Source organism: Dromaius novaehollandiae, chromosome 13 (genome assembly GCF_036370855.1).
Source record: "Dromaius novaehollandiae isolate bDroNov1 chromosome 13, bDroNov1.hap1, whole genome shotgun sequence".
Classification (NCBI taxonomy): domain Eukaryota; kingdom Metazoa; phylum Chordata; class Aves; order Casuariiformes; family Dromaiidae; genus Dromaius; species Dromaius novaehollandiae.
The window spans coordinates 22795435-22810261 of record NC_088110.1 but is presented as its reverse complement, the minus strand read 5'-3'; the positions used below and the strand labels follow the sequence as shown (position 1 = coordinate 22810261).

Sequence of the window (14827 nt, the reverse complement as noted above, 5' to 3'; positions counted from 1 at the left end):
ATTTGCTCCCACCCCCACACAGGCCCTCCCCAGGCCTAGCTGGCCCTTTGGCAGCCTGCAGGTGCTCTGCTTCTTCCCTGGGGGGCCATTTTGTGCACGTGGGGGGCCATTTTGTGGGTTCCCCAGCCTCCTCGGAGGGGGATAAATTGAGGCACAAGGCAAAAGAGGGTCTGGCCTCAGAGGGGACAGTGTGTGGAGCCAGGCTGAGGCCTCTGTTGGCCCCAAGGGCTCGGCCCGGCCCGGCCCGGCCTAGCCTAGCCTAGCCTAGCCTAGCCTAGGGGGGCTGGTGAGGCCGGGGACGGGGGCAGGCACAGGCACAGGCACAGGCACAGGCACAGGCACAGGCACAGGCCCACGCCCACGCCCACGCCCACGCCCACGCCGGGCTGCTGAGGGAGGCCGCGCCGGAGCCCGCCGCGCCTGCAGAGGGCCCCCGCGGCTGCGGCGCTGGGCGGGAGGCGGCCCGCGGCCTGGAAGCGCCAGGCCGAGGCGGGCGCCGCTGCCGGCCCCGCGGTGCGCCCGAGGCGGCGAGCGCGGCCTGCTGCCGGCCATGGGGAAGAAGGGGAAGCGCGAGAAGAAGGGGAAGGGGGCCGAGAAGACGGCGGCCAAGATGGAGAGGAAGGTGTCCCGCAGGGCCAGGAAGGAGGAGGTGAGGCGCGGGGCCGCGGCCGGGCGGAGGGAGGCGCGGGAGGAGGCCGGGAGCTGAGGCGCTTGCAGCCGAAGGCGAGGGAGCCGGTGTGTGACCCGCTGCCCGCACGTGCGGGGTGTAAAACGCCGCAGGCGGCGGCGTCTGAGGTTGGGAAGGTTTTTCCACTTCTCTGAGAACACGGGGCAGCCTGTGGCAGGAGGTGCAGAACAGGAAAGGCAGTTTGGGAGTCTCCCTTGCCTTCCACCTCCCACCGTCCTTTTCTTGTAGTCTTTCGAGCAAATGAAAGTGTTTCTCTCCCGCTAAGGCTGGGCCTTGCATTCACCTGTTGCCCCCTAGAAGAGCCGGCTTTGCCCGCTGGTGGTGGTGGAAGCACGGTGCTGCCAGCCTTAGGCAGGGCTGTGCCCAGGGCCGTGCAGTAACACGCATCCCCGGCTGCAGGGAGAACCGGAGCCACACCGCAGAGGCGAAATTCCCAGGTTTTGGGAATCTCTGCCTTGACCACGCAGCGTAATCGGACTGCTGCGAGAGAGGTTGATGAATGGAGGCCTTGGTCATGGGGTTGCAGAGCCCTTGGATTGGGAGAGCAGAAACTTCCCCTGGCTGCAAACCTTCTTGTGCCATTGCAACTTAGCCTGTGTTTCACAGAGGTGCGGAAGGGACTTTATTTAATTTACAGAAGTTGAAATGGAATTAAAGCAATACACGCAGTTTTCTCTCCAGCTAAGGTATGAGCTGGGAACAGGAAGAGTTCCCCTTTCCATTTTCACCTGCAGAGAAGAGGACTGGTTAGACTGTAGCATATAGCTCTCTGAAATTTTGTAGGGTTTAAGTGATAGCTGCATGCTTGCTGATTTGTGCTGTGTTGCTGCTGCAGGAATAGCAGGTGGACACCAAATGCACTTTGCCTACCACCGTCTTGGAACTAAGCACGTGTCAGTGGGAGACCGGTCTCTAAAGCATACATAGAAGTACTTGGTGTTCATTTCTTGTCATTGAATGAAGTAAACCTAAACAGCCAATTTACTTTTTTTTTTAAGGGGAAATTGTGAGGGTGAGCTCTTGTTTCAGCGGAGTGCAGGTGACTCTGTGCATGTCAAGAAATTCATATCTGGCTTTTTATTTCCAGGAGGATCTTGAAGCCCTGATAGCTGAATTCCAGAGTTTAGATGCTAAAAAGACCCAAGTAATTGAGACATCCTGCCCACCCCCTTCACCCAGGTAAGAGATTGTATGAGACTTTGGCCATAACTCATATGGCTGTTGCTAGTGCTGTTAATGAAACTTATCAGTGTGAAGTTGTTCCCTGAAAATGGAAGGTATAATATCTGGCTGGGCTGATTTCTGGAGTAATAAAATAACTGGTAAATTGAATCCCTGGGTTAAGAAAGGCACTAAAAGCATTTCACACCTTAAAATCCCCTTTTTAACATCCCATCACCCCACTAAAAAGAAGCAAAGCAGTGTTAGATTTTAGGGCTTTGAGAAGAACAAAGGTTAACAGGAACCTTTGGATTTAGACTAGAAAGGTGGAGGGGCTCAAGGAGCAAAAAGATGTGTCATGAAATACAAGACACTTGACCAAGCATAGGCCGGGGCCCACACACTGCTAGATTCTGTATTTCTGGTTCCTGTGACTTGTTATAAGCCCTTCTCTATATTACCAATTTTCCTCTCTGTGTAGGGAGACAGGTCAGTACACTACTGTCCATCTCAAGCGTGTTACAATGGTCAGTTGGTGCCTCGCCCTTGAGTGGTGCACGCGGTACAAAGCGCTTGGGTGATGTGTAGATGAGTGGTGAGCAGTGGTATCTGCAGCAGGATGACGCAGATAAGTTGATGTGAGACAGCCCAGTTCTACCCATAGTTATGTGTCCTCATAAAACTAATTTTTGTTCCTGGCACACCAGCATTAAAATTCAAGAGCTCACGTCAAAAGGCATGTTAAATGGCAGTGTAACGTGTGCTCCTAAAATAGGATAAGATTTCAGACAATGTCAAATTAATCTTGCTGGAAGTTTTAAAGAAGTTAATTTCTTTGGGAAGTTTTTAGCCCTGGGGTGAATTTCGCAGCCTGGTAACTATGCAGCTGATGGAGAGACCCTCGAGGCTAGAGAGCAGAGGCACTAGCACTAGCTGCGTTCGAGGCTGCAAGCTTCTGAGTTTTACAAGATTGTTAACACATACTGGTCTTGGCCCATCTCCCTTTCTTTTGCAGGCTGAATGGCTCCCTGTCTGCTCACCCTGAGAAAGATGAACTGATCCTTTTTGGAGGTGAATATTTCAATGGCCAAAAAGTAATGTATACTTTCATTTTTCTTTATTCTGCCCCCCCTTTTATTGTAATTTGCATGAGTCTCATTTGAAGCAAAGATTCAAAGCAGCGGTCATAAAATATGTATTTGTCCCTGAATGAGAGCAAAATAGCCTTTTAATTCCACAATGATACTGTCTCCTGCCTGAACAGTTGGCAGGAAGGAGACATACTAGAACCTATTAAGGAGTCAGAGTGATTGTCTCGGCATCAATATTTCAGGGCTTCATAATTTCTCCAGACTTAATAGTAGCCATATCTGCCCCTCATCTTTGATAACTATTAAAGAATCTCTGTCTTCTCCCTCTGAAAACAAGATACTTCTGCAGTTTTGCAACTGGCAAGGCATTGCTTGCCTTGGGGATGTGTATGGTAGCAAATATGTGCAAGCAGGTATTCTCGTTCCTAAATTTTTGCAAGTTACAAGTGTTTATTGTGCTTCTGGAAACAAACTGGTCTTTCTAACCCTGAGAAGTTGTGCATATTCTAGCCTGAAAACTGAAGCCTGCTAAAGATATTTGGCCCTATATTTAGGATCGCCTCATGTGATATGCTAAATAAATTCTGCTTGCTTCATTACCTTAAGCTGTTCCTGTCTCTGGAGTTGGGCAGGTTTAAATTCTGCATCTGTGTTAAGCTCCAACTTCCCAAGTCCTCATATCTCAAGCTGACTCGGGCTTTACCTCGGGTTTGGGAAAGAACAGTCTAGTCCTGTGGTTCATGGTGGGAAAGTTGCTGACTCCCAGTCTAGTGGAGGAGGCTGTTGTCCTCCTTACCTGCCTTACAGAGGCAGCCGAACTTCAGCTTTGCAAAGCTGGTGCTGTGTATCTTCTCCCCTAACACGCAGGTAACCTTCAGAGGGGCCTGTGTTTGGACAGACTGATCCTGTTGAATGGAGAGCTGTGGTGATGCATGTTTTCCTTTCCTTTCTAACAGACATACCTGTATAATGAACTGTATGTTTACAACATCCGGAAGAACAGCTGGACTAAAGTGGAGGTCCCCAACCCGCCTCCTAGGCGATGTGCTCACCAGGTAAAGTTCAGGGTGACGGAGCAGCACTTGGAATTGTTCTGACGCAGCCCCAAGGACAGATGGGAGTTGCACTTGCTTCCAAGGGTTTCTGTCTTCTCTGCATCTTCCTTGTCATGGGTTGCCAATAGTGTCATCACCCCTCTTGTGCTGAGGGGGTCCGGAAAAGACCTTCCAAGGTGCTTCTGCTCTCTGATTACTGAGTGGCCTCTGGAGGTGTTAAGTGGTTGGAACCAGGATTTGGGGTGGTTGTAGCTGGGGGTTCAGCAGGATTCAAACAGAACTCATGGGGGGGAAGCTCCCCTTTTGAAGATGGGCTGTCTTGCTGCACTCTGGGGACCAGCCCAACCATCCCTGATCCCAGAATGGCACTGGGATTTTAAAGATCTTGGTCAGAATGCAACTCAGAAGTTGACCAAAGTGCTATGAATGGCTCATTTGCCATGCATGATTATTTTTTAATGACCACAGGCCTGTGTCTGTAGGCATTGCAGATGTTGCCACTCCAGCAATACAAAAGGTCCATCAGTGTAAGGTATCCCTGCTAGCACGTAAAAATTGGGCTTTGCCAAGTGTCCCAGCAGTACAGCAGGCTGGGCCTCTTGCACTGGCTGTGTGTCCTGCCTTTGGGTTGCAGTCTTTCCTTGGCAGATGGGCTGTTTTTCTTCTGTGTCTACTAAGGCAGTTGATGAAGTTGTCTAAGTTTTCTCTGGGATATTGCACCTGATCACATTCACCTGGAATTCATCGCAGTGGTGTCTCTGTCATTAAAGTGGCTGGCTGTAATGATGAAAGATTTGTTTTTGTTTATACTATGTGAATGTCTGTGCATTAGGAACCAGACTGTAGACTTGTATTTTTTGCGGGTCTTTGCCCCTTGCCAGCTGTCTGATAGATTATTTTACCTGTCATTTCAAAAGCTGCCATACAAGATGTGAATGTTATTTTCTTACTCATGGCCAAAGCTTTTTAAAAGTTCCCAGTGAAATCCAGTACTCTGGGAAGGTTCATATACCCTTGCTACGCTGCACCTAAATGCTAGTCTTGCTCAGTTCCATGTGCCTCCGTGGATTGAAAGGCTCCGGCTGGTTACCTAGGCTACCTCATGGAGCTTAAAATCATACTTGATTTCAATGATCAAATTCCATAAGGAGACCAAAAATTGGAATATTTGCTTACTTGAGGGAGAAGGAGGTTACTTTGGTGTGGAGTTAGGTGGTGCTTGCTGGTGTGTTGGCAGCCAGCAGGTGGCTGTCTGGCAGCTGAATCTGAACCGAGCAAGCGGGCTGCGCGCTGGGGAGTTGCAATGGGATTACAGCAGAAATGAAATGAGAAACCTATCTGAGGAGTTCTGCTTCAACAGTAAATTTTCTGTCTCATAATTAATTACATTTGAACGGGAGACTGTTCAGCTCCATTAACTGACTGGTTTGTTCTCTTCCCTCTTTCTTTTTAACCCATGTTCCTTATTAGCTCAGAGGTAAACAGGAATGTGCCTGTGGGTTGGTATGTGCATGTTTATAGTCTCATTTCTCATCTCTGGTCTGTGACACAGGATCCTTCATTTGAGTTGCCCTGGCTGCTTCATTGCATCAGTTCAATAGAGCTGAAGTGTGAATAGCCATGGACCAGTGTTGTTGGTTGTCTGAGGAGAGAAAAGGGCTTGGTTATGCGATGAATTTGGAGCCAGCTCTTCAGAAGGTCACACACAATTATAAGCAGGCTGTTATATATACCTTGCATTTAAATTTTTAAGCACTAGATACCCATGAAAATCAGACACATCTCCTTTGGTTAGGTAACTTCATGTTCCCGCAAATGCTTCTTGCAGACACACCCAGTATTTTCTCATGTGTTTAATCCTTGCATGTATAGGCTGGCTTATGTCAGGGCATGGACACATGTCTAATCCCGCCAACAGCAAAGAAGGAGATTTTTAGCATCAGACAGGGAGGAAATTAAGCCCTTCCAAAGAAAGAGATGATTATCCCAATTCTGGTCCGTGATAGGAATTCTGGAAAAACATGTGTGAAAGAGTTTGTTTATAGTGTAACGACCTCAAGAGGTCTCAGACATGGAATAAACTTACACATTTGCTCAGATTCCTTTTTTGGGATTCATTCCTTTTTCTGCTTGGTCCCTCTGCAGATAACTTCAGTTGAATGGAGTCTTGCTTTTCTCTCCCTGCCTCTTAACTGTCAACTCCTGTACCAGCAGGGTATTTTGGTGCTGCTCCTTGCAAAAATGATAAAATAAATCCTTTTAACACTCTCTAATACTTGCCTTGGACAAAGCATTGACAGTCTCCTCTTGTCCAAATGGTGCATGTTTCCTTCTGTGTTTGGTTTTATTTATTCAAAGGCAGAAGCAATGCTTTTCAGGCCTTGGGAAGGTTCAGGTTTTAACTTGTGCTACAGCTTGGTTTCTGTACCAGTTATTATTTTATAATCTACAAAGTATATATACAAATATATAAAGGGTAGTTGTATACTGCCAATGTCCTTTTCCAAATAATTCCCCTCCACTGGTTACTGTGCCTGCCCTGTGGTGGTTACCTGTGTTTTAGAGGCAGGAAATGCCCCTTTTCTGCATGTGGCTTGGAGTTCCTCAGCCACCAGCATGTCATCTGCAGGATGCTGTTTACATGACTAAAGGATGGGTGAACTGTTCCCAAACCTTAGCTGTGGAGAGCTTCCCCTTTTGCCGAAGAGAGATTTGAAGTACTGTTATTAAAGTAAATCCCAAGATGCTTCCCAGCAAATGCTGCATTCCTCTTGGAACTCAAGATGCTGGGAAGAGCCCAGCTCCTTGGCTGATTTTCCTTTGCTGTAGGGAAGGTGCGCCAAACAATGAGTAACTTTACATTTAAAATTCCCCTTCCCCCAGCCTCGGAGAGCTGCCGTTGCCAAGCGATGCAGCAGCAGCCGCTGCCACTTGTCTGCTCTCTGGAATTCGGAGGCAGCTGCACATTTGACTGATAAAGTTCTTCTGTCTCTGTTTTCTGAACTCTCCTCTGATCCAGCTCTTCGTTCTTGTCCTGGCAGGCAGCGGTGGTGCCCGCAGGCGGCGGGCAGCTGTGGGTGTTTGGCGGGGAGTTTGCATCTCCCAACGGGGAGCAGTTTTACCATTACAAGGATCTCTGGGTCCTGCATTTGGCTACCAAGACTTGGGAGCAGATCAAGTAAGTGGTGTGTTCTGAACTGAACGATGTTGACCTCACGAGGAACTGTGCTGGTATGGCCTGAGTTTGGTTCCTTGTATGGTCCTGTGATTTCCCAGCTGTCTGCCCATCCCTCCCTTGAGCTCAGAGATGCCCATGCTAGCAGTGGTAGAGAGGACAGCCTCCGGGAATAAGTGGAAATGAGACATGTCCTGAGTCTACGAGGCCAAAGCTGTTTTGTTTAATAAATGATTTTTGGAGTATGGGTGTGCTTGGCTGTTGTCTAATTGAAGAAAAGAGTCGAGAAAGGCAATCTCTGCCCCAGCCAGGGCAAGTGTAGATGTGCAACTTCAAAAAACCCCTTACGTGTTGCTCCATCTGTCTGGGCTCGTGGCTGGGCTGTACAAGAACTTGAAGGATCTCAGCCAATTTTACCATTGCTTGAGAAAACAGCTTTAAGTATCTATCCACAGAGCCAGGTTCACTCCTGGTAACTGGCGTTTGCTGCCTTAAGATTCCTTGGGATGAACAAGCAAATAAATTAGATCCAGCAAGGAAATTAGGTGCTAAAAGTCCTGTTGATTTTTGACAAGAATTAAGGAGCCTGGAAGTCTTCTGTGGGTCTGGCCCAAAGTCCTCTGCTAATATTTCCTTAACCTTTGTCTTCTAGGCTTTGCTACTCAGACTTATATTTGCATGAGAGGAAAAGAGATCTGGTTAGTCAGCTGGTAGACTGAGAGGCAGGAGATGTGGCTTTGATTCCAACTCTGCCATAGACCTTCTCTAGGACCTTGGGATTGTCTTGGCTGCCGGATTGGGCAGAGGACAGCTGTGGGTGGGCTGGAACTCCAGTGCAGGTTGCCCTCAAGCTGGCAGTACACTGGGGAAAGCAGCAGCTTTTGAGCAACACTTGCTCATCAGCAGCTCACCCTGCCAAGCTCCTGGGCATGAACTCTAGACTGTGCTTCAGGTGGGGAGCCCTAAATCTGCCTGGGCCAATTGCCTTTTGCCCTGCATACAAAGTGTGGGTGCCTGTGGTCTGGACCTGTCTGTCTTGGCACAGTAATTGAGAGGGTGATTTAGGAGTGAGCTATGCAGAGATGGACACCCTGGCTCTGCCTTGGTACGTGCCTGAGGCCACACACTGAGTCATGGAGCTTGTCTGCCTTTTCCCCCTCTTGCCTGACAAGGGGGGATTTGGAGGTTTAATTTTGCTGATATTAATGTAGCACTGAAGAGACGCCAGCATGAAGGTTGTGGGGGGCATATACAGACTGCAAGAACCAGTGTGCAAAAAACCCTATGAGTTCAAAACGGGCTGGGTTAAAAGGATGTTTCACAGCACAGGATCCTGGCAGCTGACCTTTCTACCAGGATCCCATGGACTGTCCTTTTCAGTACCTCTGGGAGGCTGAGGGAAGACTGTTTAATTCCTAGGTGTCTGGTTCCTGTCCATCAGTGTGTGGTTTTTTTTTTTGGCTCCAGACCTGGCAGTGTTAATCTAATAACAGCTGTAATTTGTCATGGTACAGGAAGCCAGCTTTACTCCAGTGAGCCCTGCTTGACTTTGGGAAGTGGGGATGAGAGAAGCTATCCAAAATGATGAAGGGCTCTTTAAGAGGTACAAGGATTAAAAAGACCTGTCACTGTGCAGGCTGCTCTGCCTATTGTTGTTAGGCAGAAGCTGACGTAATGACTGTGACTGTACCCCTCCCAGCTCCCCCAAAATAACTGCTGAATTCCTTGCTCAATCTTATCCAAATAAAGGGGGCAGAATTTGGATGTTATGTCCCTACCAGTTTCATGAAAGCAGGCAGGAGGGCCGGGGGGAGAGGAAGCAATGATTCCCATAGAGTCCCTGCTGAAAGAAAGGGTTGATGCTTTACCAAACTCTTTATTAGATACCAGAAAATCCTTACCAGAGAGCTGTGTTAATACCCAGCTGCAGGGAAAGCGAGGGCGGGAGATTGTTCTTTGTGAGCCATTGGAGGATCCAGATGAAGCTTTGTTAGTTCCACCACTGATGGCGCCAATTGTTCTCTTGTGGGTTTGCAGATGCTTTGCTGTAGAGCTGATTTAGGGTTTTCCACTACCCAAACAAATACTGCAGTGCCTGACATGCCTGGGAAGAGGATATCAGGTAGTTATAAGACTCTGATCGGCCTGTGTCTTATCCCATATGGGAGGGCAGCCTGGGGGACCCTGGGTGCAACTTGCTCTGCGAGAGCACGTGCTCCCTCCCCGGGTGCCGAGCACAGTTAGCAAGTGCTGCAAATTGCAGGACACACTTATCGGTCCCAGGCCCCAAGCAGACTAAACCATGGCAAGAGAGCTTGTTTCAAGGTTGTGACAGATTGTTATGGATAGTAAGGAGGGAGCCAGATTGGCAAGGTGAGCTCCTAGATCCCATGATAAGCAGAAGCAAATTCTATGTATCAAGCTCTCCCAGCTACTCAGAGATACCCTCTGTGCCCTGGCAATGATCGTCACACATCACCTTGGTAGCTGTGCCACAGTGAAAGGATGCATTTGGAGACATTGATAGTTCATTGTCTCTTAATAGATAAATGGATGGACATTTCCTAAGTCATCATCACAAATGATGTGGGTGGAAGGGCCCTGGAGAGATGATCTTTCTTTTTCTTCACTCCCAGCCCCATGGAGGATCAGCTCCACCTGAGGCATTCCTGATGGTGTTGGATGGATGTCTGTCTTTTGGCCCTCCTGGAATTTTTATAATGCTAGTGTCCTGGTTCCAGTGTTTGAATAAAACAGAGTGCATCTCCTCCCCATCTTCAGGCAGAGCTCCAAGAGCTGCATTAATGAGGCATCTGGCGGAGGAGGTTGGGAGGGGATGTCTTTGTTTTAATGCTAACCTGACTGAGTGTGAAAATCAAGTTTCTGCTGCCTCTTTCCTTTTCCATATGGCATCTTGATTACAGTCTGCTGGGGAGGGGGAAGAGGAAAGGGCAGAAATGATTGAGTTGTACGAGGGATTTTATTATACTTCTTTTAAAACTATGATCGTAACGCATGTTGCGTTTCCCTTCCGTCAATACTTTGCTTTCCTTACCGAGGCCCCCATTGCTGCCTGTCATTTTTCCACATAGGTTTCTCATGTCTGTCTGAAATTAAGCATCTGATTATGTTTGATTGCCATTAACCTTTTGGGATGATTGGTGACAGTGGGCAGCTATAAGGCATGGTCAAAGCAATAATTCCACTTGTGTCCAGTGTGGTCACAGTGTTACCTGTATAAAGGCCTGGTTATATATTTGGGGTACAGACTGGTATTGAGTAAACTCAGTTTGTTTTGGGAGATGTCATTTTAGTGCATACGATACAGTAACAGCATAATTACTCTTTTGAGAGATGCCTGGATGTAGAAACAAGGTTTCTGTTTCTCTAGTCTCCCTGAGGTGACATGCGCCCAGTAATTCAGGTTTGAGCGTATTGGTCTGTGTGGTGAACAGCTAAGATGACCCTGCTATGATCTGAACTTGCACTTCTAGGAAATCTGATTACTCCAGTGCTAGAGCTTAGATTTCAAACAACTAAGCTGTCCTTCCTGGCCTACAGCTCATGCGACAGGTCATTATGGTGCCATAAGAGTCTTGACTGTAAAGTGCTTGAAGAGAAAACTATGAACAGTCCTGTGCTGTGTCTGCAAAGGCTGATGGGGAAATGAACCTCCATGATCTCCTGGTGCCAGTCATTGCTGAACATGACTGTCTACTTGACAGATTTAAAAATTATAATATAATAATAAAATACATATAGCTGTACTTGCTTGCATTTTGCATGCACAAAGACAGGCCGAATTCAACAAATCCCAGCCCATTAGAAAACATCCCAGGAACTGGCTTTGCAGACTTACTGGAACAGCCATCCCATTTGTGTGATGCACGAGGTTGCCTCAGTGCATGAACTGTTTGTCACCTTGCCTTAGAGCTAAGTAATATTTTAACCTAATTCCCTCTTTCTTTCCTAGGGAGAACATTCCCTGTCAGCTCTGTGTGGCCCACTGCACTGCCTTGAAGAGAGACAGGGAGTGTTACGCACTGGGGTTGTGCTTGGGAGCCTGGCAGATCCCTCCTCTATGTAGATTTGTCTTGCCTACAAACTTCTATGGCTCCCTTCCCTTTAGTACTGGGATGCTAATGAGTGCTATGATACTTCTCTTAACAATTTTGTGAGATGTGGTGCTATAAATATTGCAGAGTAGCATTTCACAAGCGTATGTTTAACGCTGTTTACAGAGTGAACTGGAGCAGTCACTGCGGTGCAGGATGCTTTTCAGCGTAGGTTTGTTTCTGACTGATGGCTCCTCTTGCTCGTGTCCTATTTGTCACCAGAAAGATCAGGTTCTGCAAAAAAGGTAGAAAGATGCTTAAAGAGAGGAAGGATATTTTGGTGTCTCATTGAGTGCATTTCCTCTGCCAGACCAGGAGTGACTCTTGTAAGTTTGTTCTTTGGTAAATCAGGATCCAAATATGTAACAGCTGATTGACATATGCAAAGAATTTGATTTTGGGGATGTGTGCTACTATGGCAGTTGTGTGTTCAAGTTGTATGTTGGATGTGCAAGGTACCTGCCACTTCTGTGCCTCATAATTGAGTATACAGACACAAGGGTACAGTATCTGTGCATGCCAATGAACAGAACATTTGTGTTTGCATTTGCAAGTGTAAGACTTTAAATGTTAAAGTCCTGGGCTTCAGCTTCCTTGTGTGCTGGAGGATAAAAGTGCTTTGTCCTGAAAAGCCTCTTTGATGGGTTATACATCATCATTTTTGTTGTTAAGGAAAGGTACCAAGATTCATCAGAGCAGCCTCTGGATGAAGGAGTGAATGAGAAAGTAACTAACTTATGCATTGTGCACCCTCTGTGACATGTAAGTCATTAAACCTTGAATCTGGGGGCTGAATTCAGATCTGTTATGCTACTATAAGCCCCAGAGTAACTCCTCGAGCATCAGTCAATTCCTTATGGAACAGTTCTGATCAGACTTATGCCGTACATGTGCAGAGCCAGTCCTTATCCAGACTTATCTTTTAATCTATTTTTAAAAAAAGTCTGGAGAATTTACAGCTCCCTCCCACATGTCTGCTTTCTGGTGTCAACCCCATGAAGTAGTGTATTAATCATAAAGTCTGTGAAACTATTTCCAAAATGTTTGTTTTGGACCCTGAGCAGTGATGCAGGTAAAGGGAGGCAGTCTGCATTTGGGAAACAAGGCTTTGAGCTTGCAGCAAGTGCCTTCTGGAGTGGCAGCACAGTTGCATGTTACTTGCAGCCCTGCTGGACTATGTCATTAATTTTTACAGTGCTGTGTTTGGAGAGAGGGGAAGAAGGACCTCAGCTTTACATATACCTCTATGTAAAAATACTTTCTAACAGTGTTTTTTGCAAATTGAGGAGGGCATCTCTTTATGTCAAAGGCTATAAACTGTCATTTAGACCTGATTCCTATACAATGTTTAATGCTGAAGCGAAGGATAGCTGGGATGATACCTCCTGGAACCATGTTTCGGCATCTGGTCTTGTAGCTTATACTGCTACCCTAAGGAAAGGGGAGAACAGCCTTGTAATTGAGAGCAATTGGAGATGGTGCCAGTAAAACTTCTCTGAATTTGGATGAGGCCCCATAGTGGATGTTTTTGTGACATACAGTTAATTGTTCACTTCTGGGAGCTTGTTTATTAAAACACATGTGTCAATGAATAAACTTTTTATTATTCAGAACTGATTTTTGATTTGGAGAAAGCCTGGTGGAAAAACAAGAAGAAGAAATTCTCTGAGAGCAGGATTTTATTGTAAACATTGATCTTTAATCCCCCCCTTAACCAAAAAAAGTTCCATCCTCTGGAATAATAATGTGGAAGCTTTATTACAGAAAAGAAAATCATGATTTCAGATCTTGATGAAATTAATACTAGAGGTGCTGTTCTGCAGGGTACTTCTTAAAGATCCGCTAAATGCCTAGAAGACTGTACTCGCTGTTAGAATAAAGAGTCCAGGCAATCAGTATTAATTCAGTGTTATCCAAATGCTGCTGTTCTGCTTGGAGTTCTTCATTATGACTGGTGTGAGATTGGTCATTTTTGATGGTGAACGAGGGCCCTCATTTTCTCTCTCCACAGAAATCTATCACTGCTCTTTACAGCTACCTGCTGCCAGTTAAAGTGTAGCAGTAGGGTTGTGGGTTTAGGTTTTGCTGTTTTCAGCTGTGAGCAGGTTTCTTATTTATTTCGGCCCTGATTCTGCAGGCACTTAGAGCATGTTAACACTGCCTCTTTGAGAAGTCTTGCTGAGTTCAGTGGTGCTAACTGTGCACTTTGGTAGACTCCTCAGTGAGAGTGAAAATGTGATAGATTAATCCAGGGTGCCAAAGAACAAGCAAAGGAAAAACCCTGTTTTTTTGTGGGGGCTGTGCCAGGCCTGAAGTCACCTCTGTTTCAAGAGTTCTTGAGGTTTTTTTTGCTGTCTCCAATTTGATGCTCTGACTGTGGGTGAACATAAGGGAAGGTGGATCTTTATTGCCTGTCAGGAATGTCATTGCAGGCTGCCTGGCTTTGCCTGAAGCTTTTGCATGTGACAGTTGGGGCACTGTGGCTTGTTCCTGGAAATGGAAGTGGCACTTTTAATTGAAAGGTCAGGAAGGCTTGACAAGAGCAGAACAGTGATACATATCTGCTTCTTTAATATGTAAGATAATAGTGGTGACTTGTTCTGTTGCAGTGCCTATGTTCTTGAGGAAATCTAAGTGATTTACAGAGTATTCTCATTAGTTTGATGTTATATCCTACCTGCAGAGGGGTAAGTTAAGACAGCATGGAAGGTGATTTCCTAAGACACTGAAGAGGAGTGAATGTCAGAGCTAGTCTCTGGCTCTTACTTGCTACTTAGAGAAGGCATCTCTGTCTGGAGTGCCTTTCTTGTAGTTGTGGGAGTTAACTGCTATTCGTTAAACTCTCCTGAAAAACTAGCTCCTGAGTCATAGCAGAAAAGACTTCAAGACTTTGGGTACTGTTAGAGGCTAGATGGCTTATCACTAGGAATAAAACTGTTACTGCAAAATCCCTGTGTTGTAAATACCAAGCAATACAGGAAGAGCACACGTACCGTTCTGGAGGAAAGCATACATACGTATTAAGGCAAAAAAAAGTTCCTTATGGCTTTCTGTGCCAGAAGAACAGAAGCTGAACTCAACCAGCCTAGCAGCCCATGACTTAAATAAAAATGGACTAGCACGCTAACAGGAAGGGGAACCTTGTTGATGAGCGGAATCGCTTTGCCTTTCAGGGCATCAGGAGGACCCTCCGGAAGAAGCGGACACCGAATGGTTGCTTGCAAAAGACAGCTGATTGTCTTTGGAGGTTTCCATGAGAGCGCAAGGTGGGTTACTGTGGGACGGTTGGGGGTACTGAATCCTCTGTAACGAAGACAATAGAATTTCACTGGTAACAGAAAGCTGGGTTTTAATGCAAGGGTTATCCTGAGCAGTACTGGAGCTGAACTAGAGTTTTATTTTAGGAAGAGAAGTGATCTTGATTTAAAGTCTTCAAGTGTTCAAGAAACCATTGTGCCACTTAGCTGATGACTGAAGCAGTTCCTCATCCTCATAGCTAAAGCGCAGGACATCAATTTTGGCCTCTGAGTCTTGTCCAAGAG

The 14827-nt window shown here is 46.5% G+C and overlaps 1 protein-coding gene across 2 annotated transcripts in view; it reads left to right on the top strand.

Annotated features, from left to right (window-relative positions):
* Nucleotides 1-408: 408 nt before the first annotated feature.
* KLHDC4 (kelch domain containing 4) overlaps nt 409-14827 on the top strand; it is a 29701-nt gene continuing 15282 nt past the window's right edge. Inside the window, exons 1-6 of one of the 2 annotated variants that reach the window (XM_026107943.2) lie at nt 409-649; nt 1776-1867; nt 2865-2943; nt 3897-3995; nt 7037-7173; nt 14459-14551. In XM_026107943.2, the coding sequence (XP_025963728.2) occupies nt 551-649; nt 1776-1867; nt 2865-2943; nt 3897-3995; nt 7037-7173; nt 14459-14551 (599 nt within the window). In that variant the 5' untranslated portion in view covers nt 409-550. The remainder of the gene's footprint in view (nt 650-1775; nt 1868-2864; nt 2944-3896; nt 3996-7036; nt 7174-14458; nt 14552-14827) is intronic. The other variant, XM_026107942.2, reaches the window with a different exon arrangement.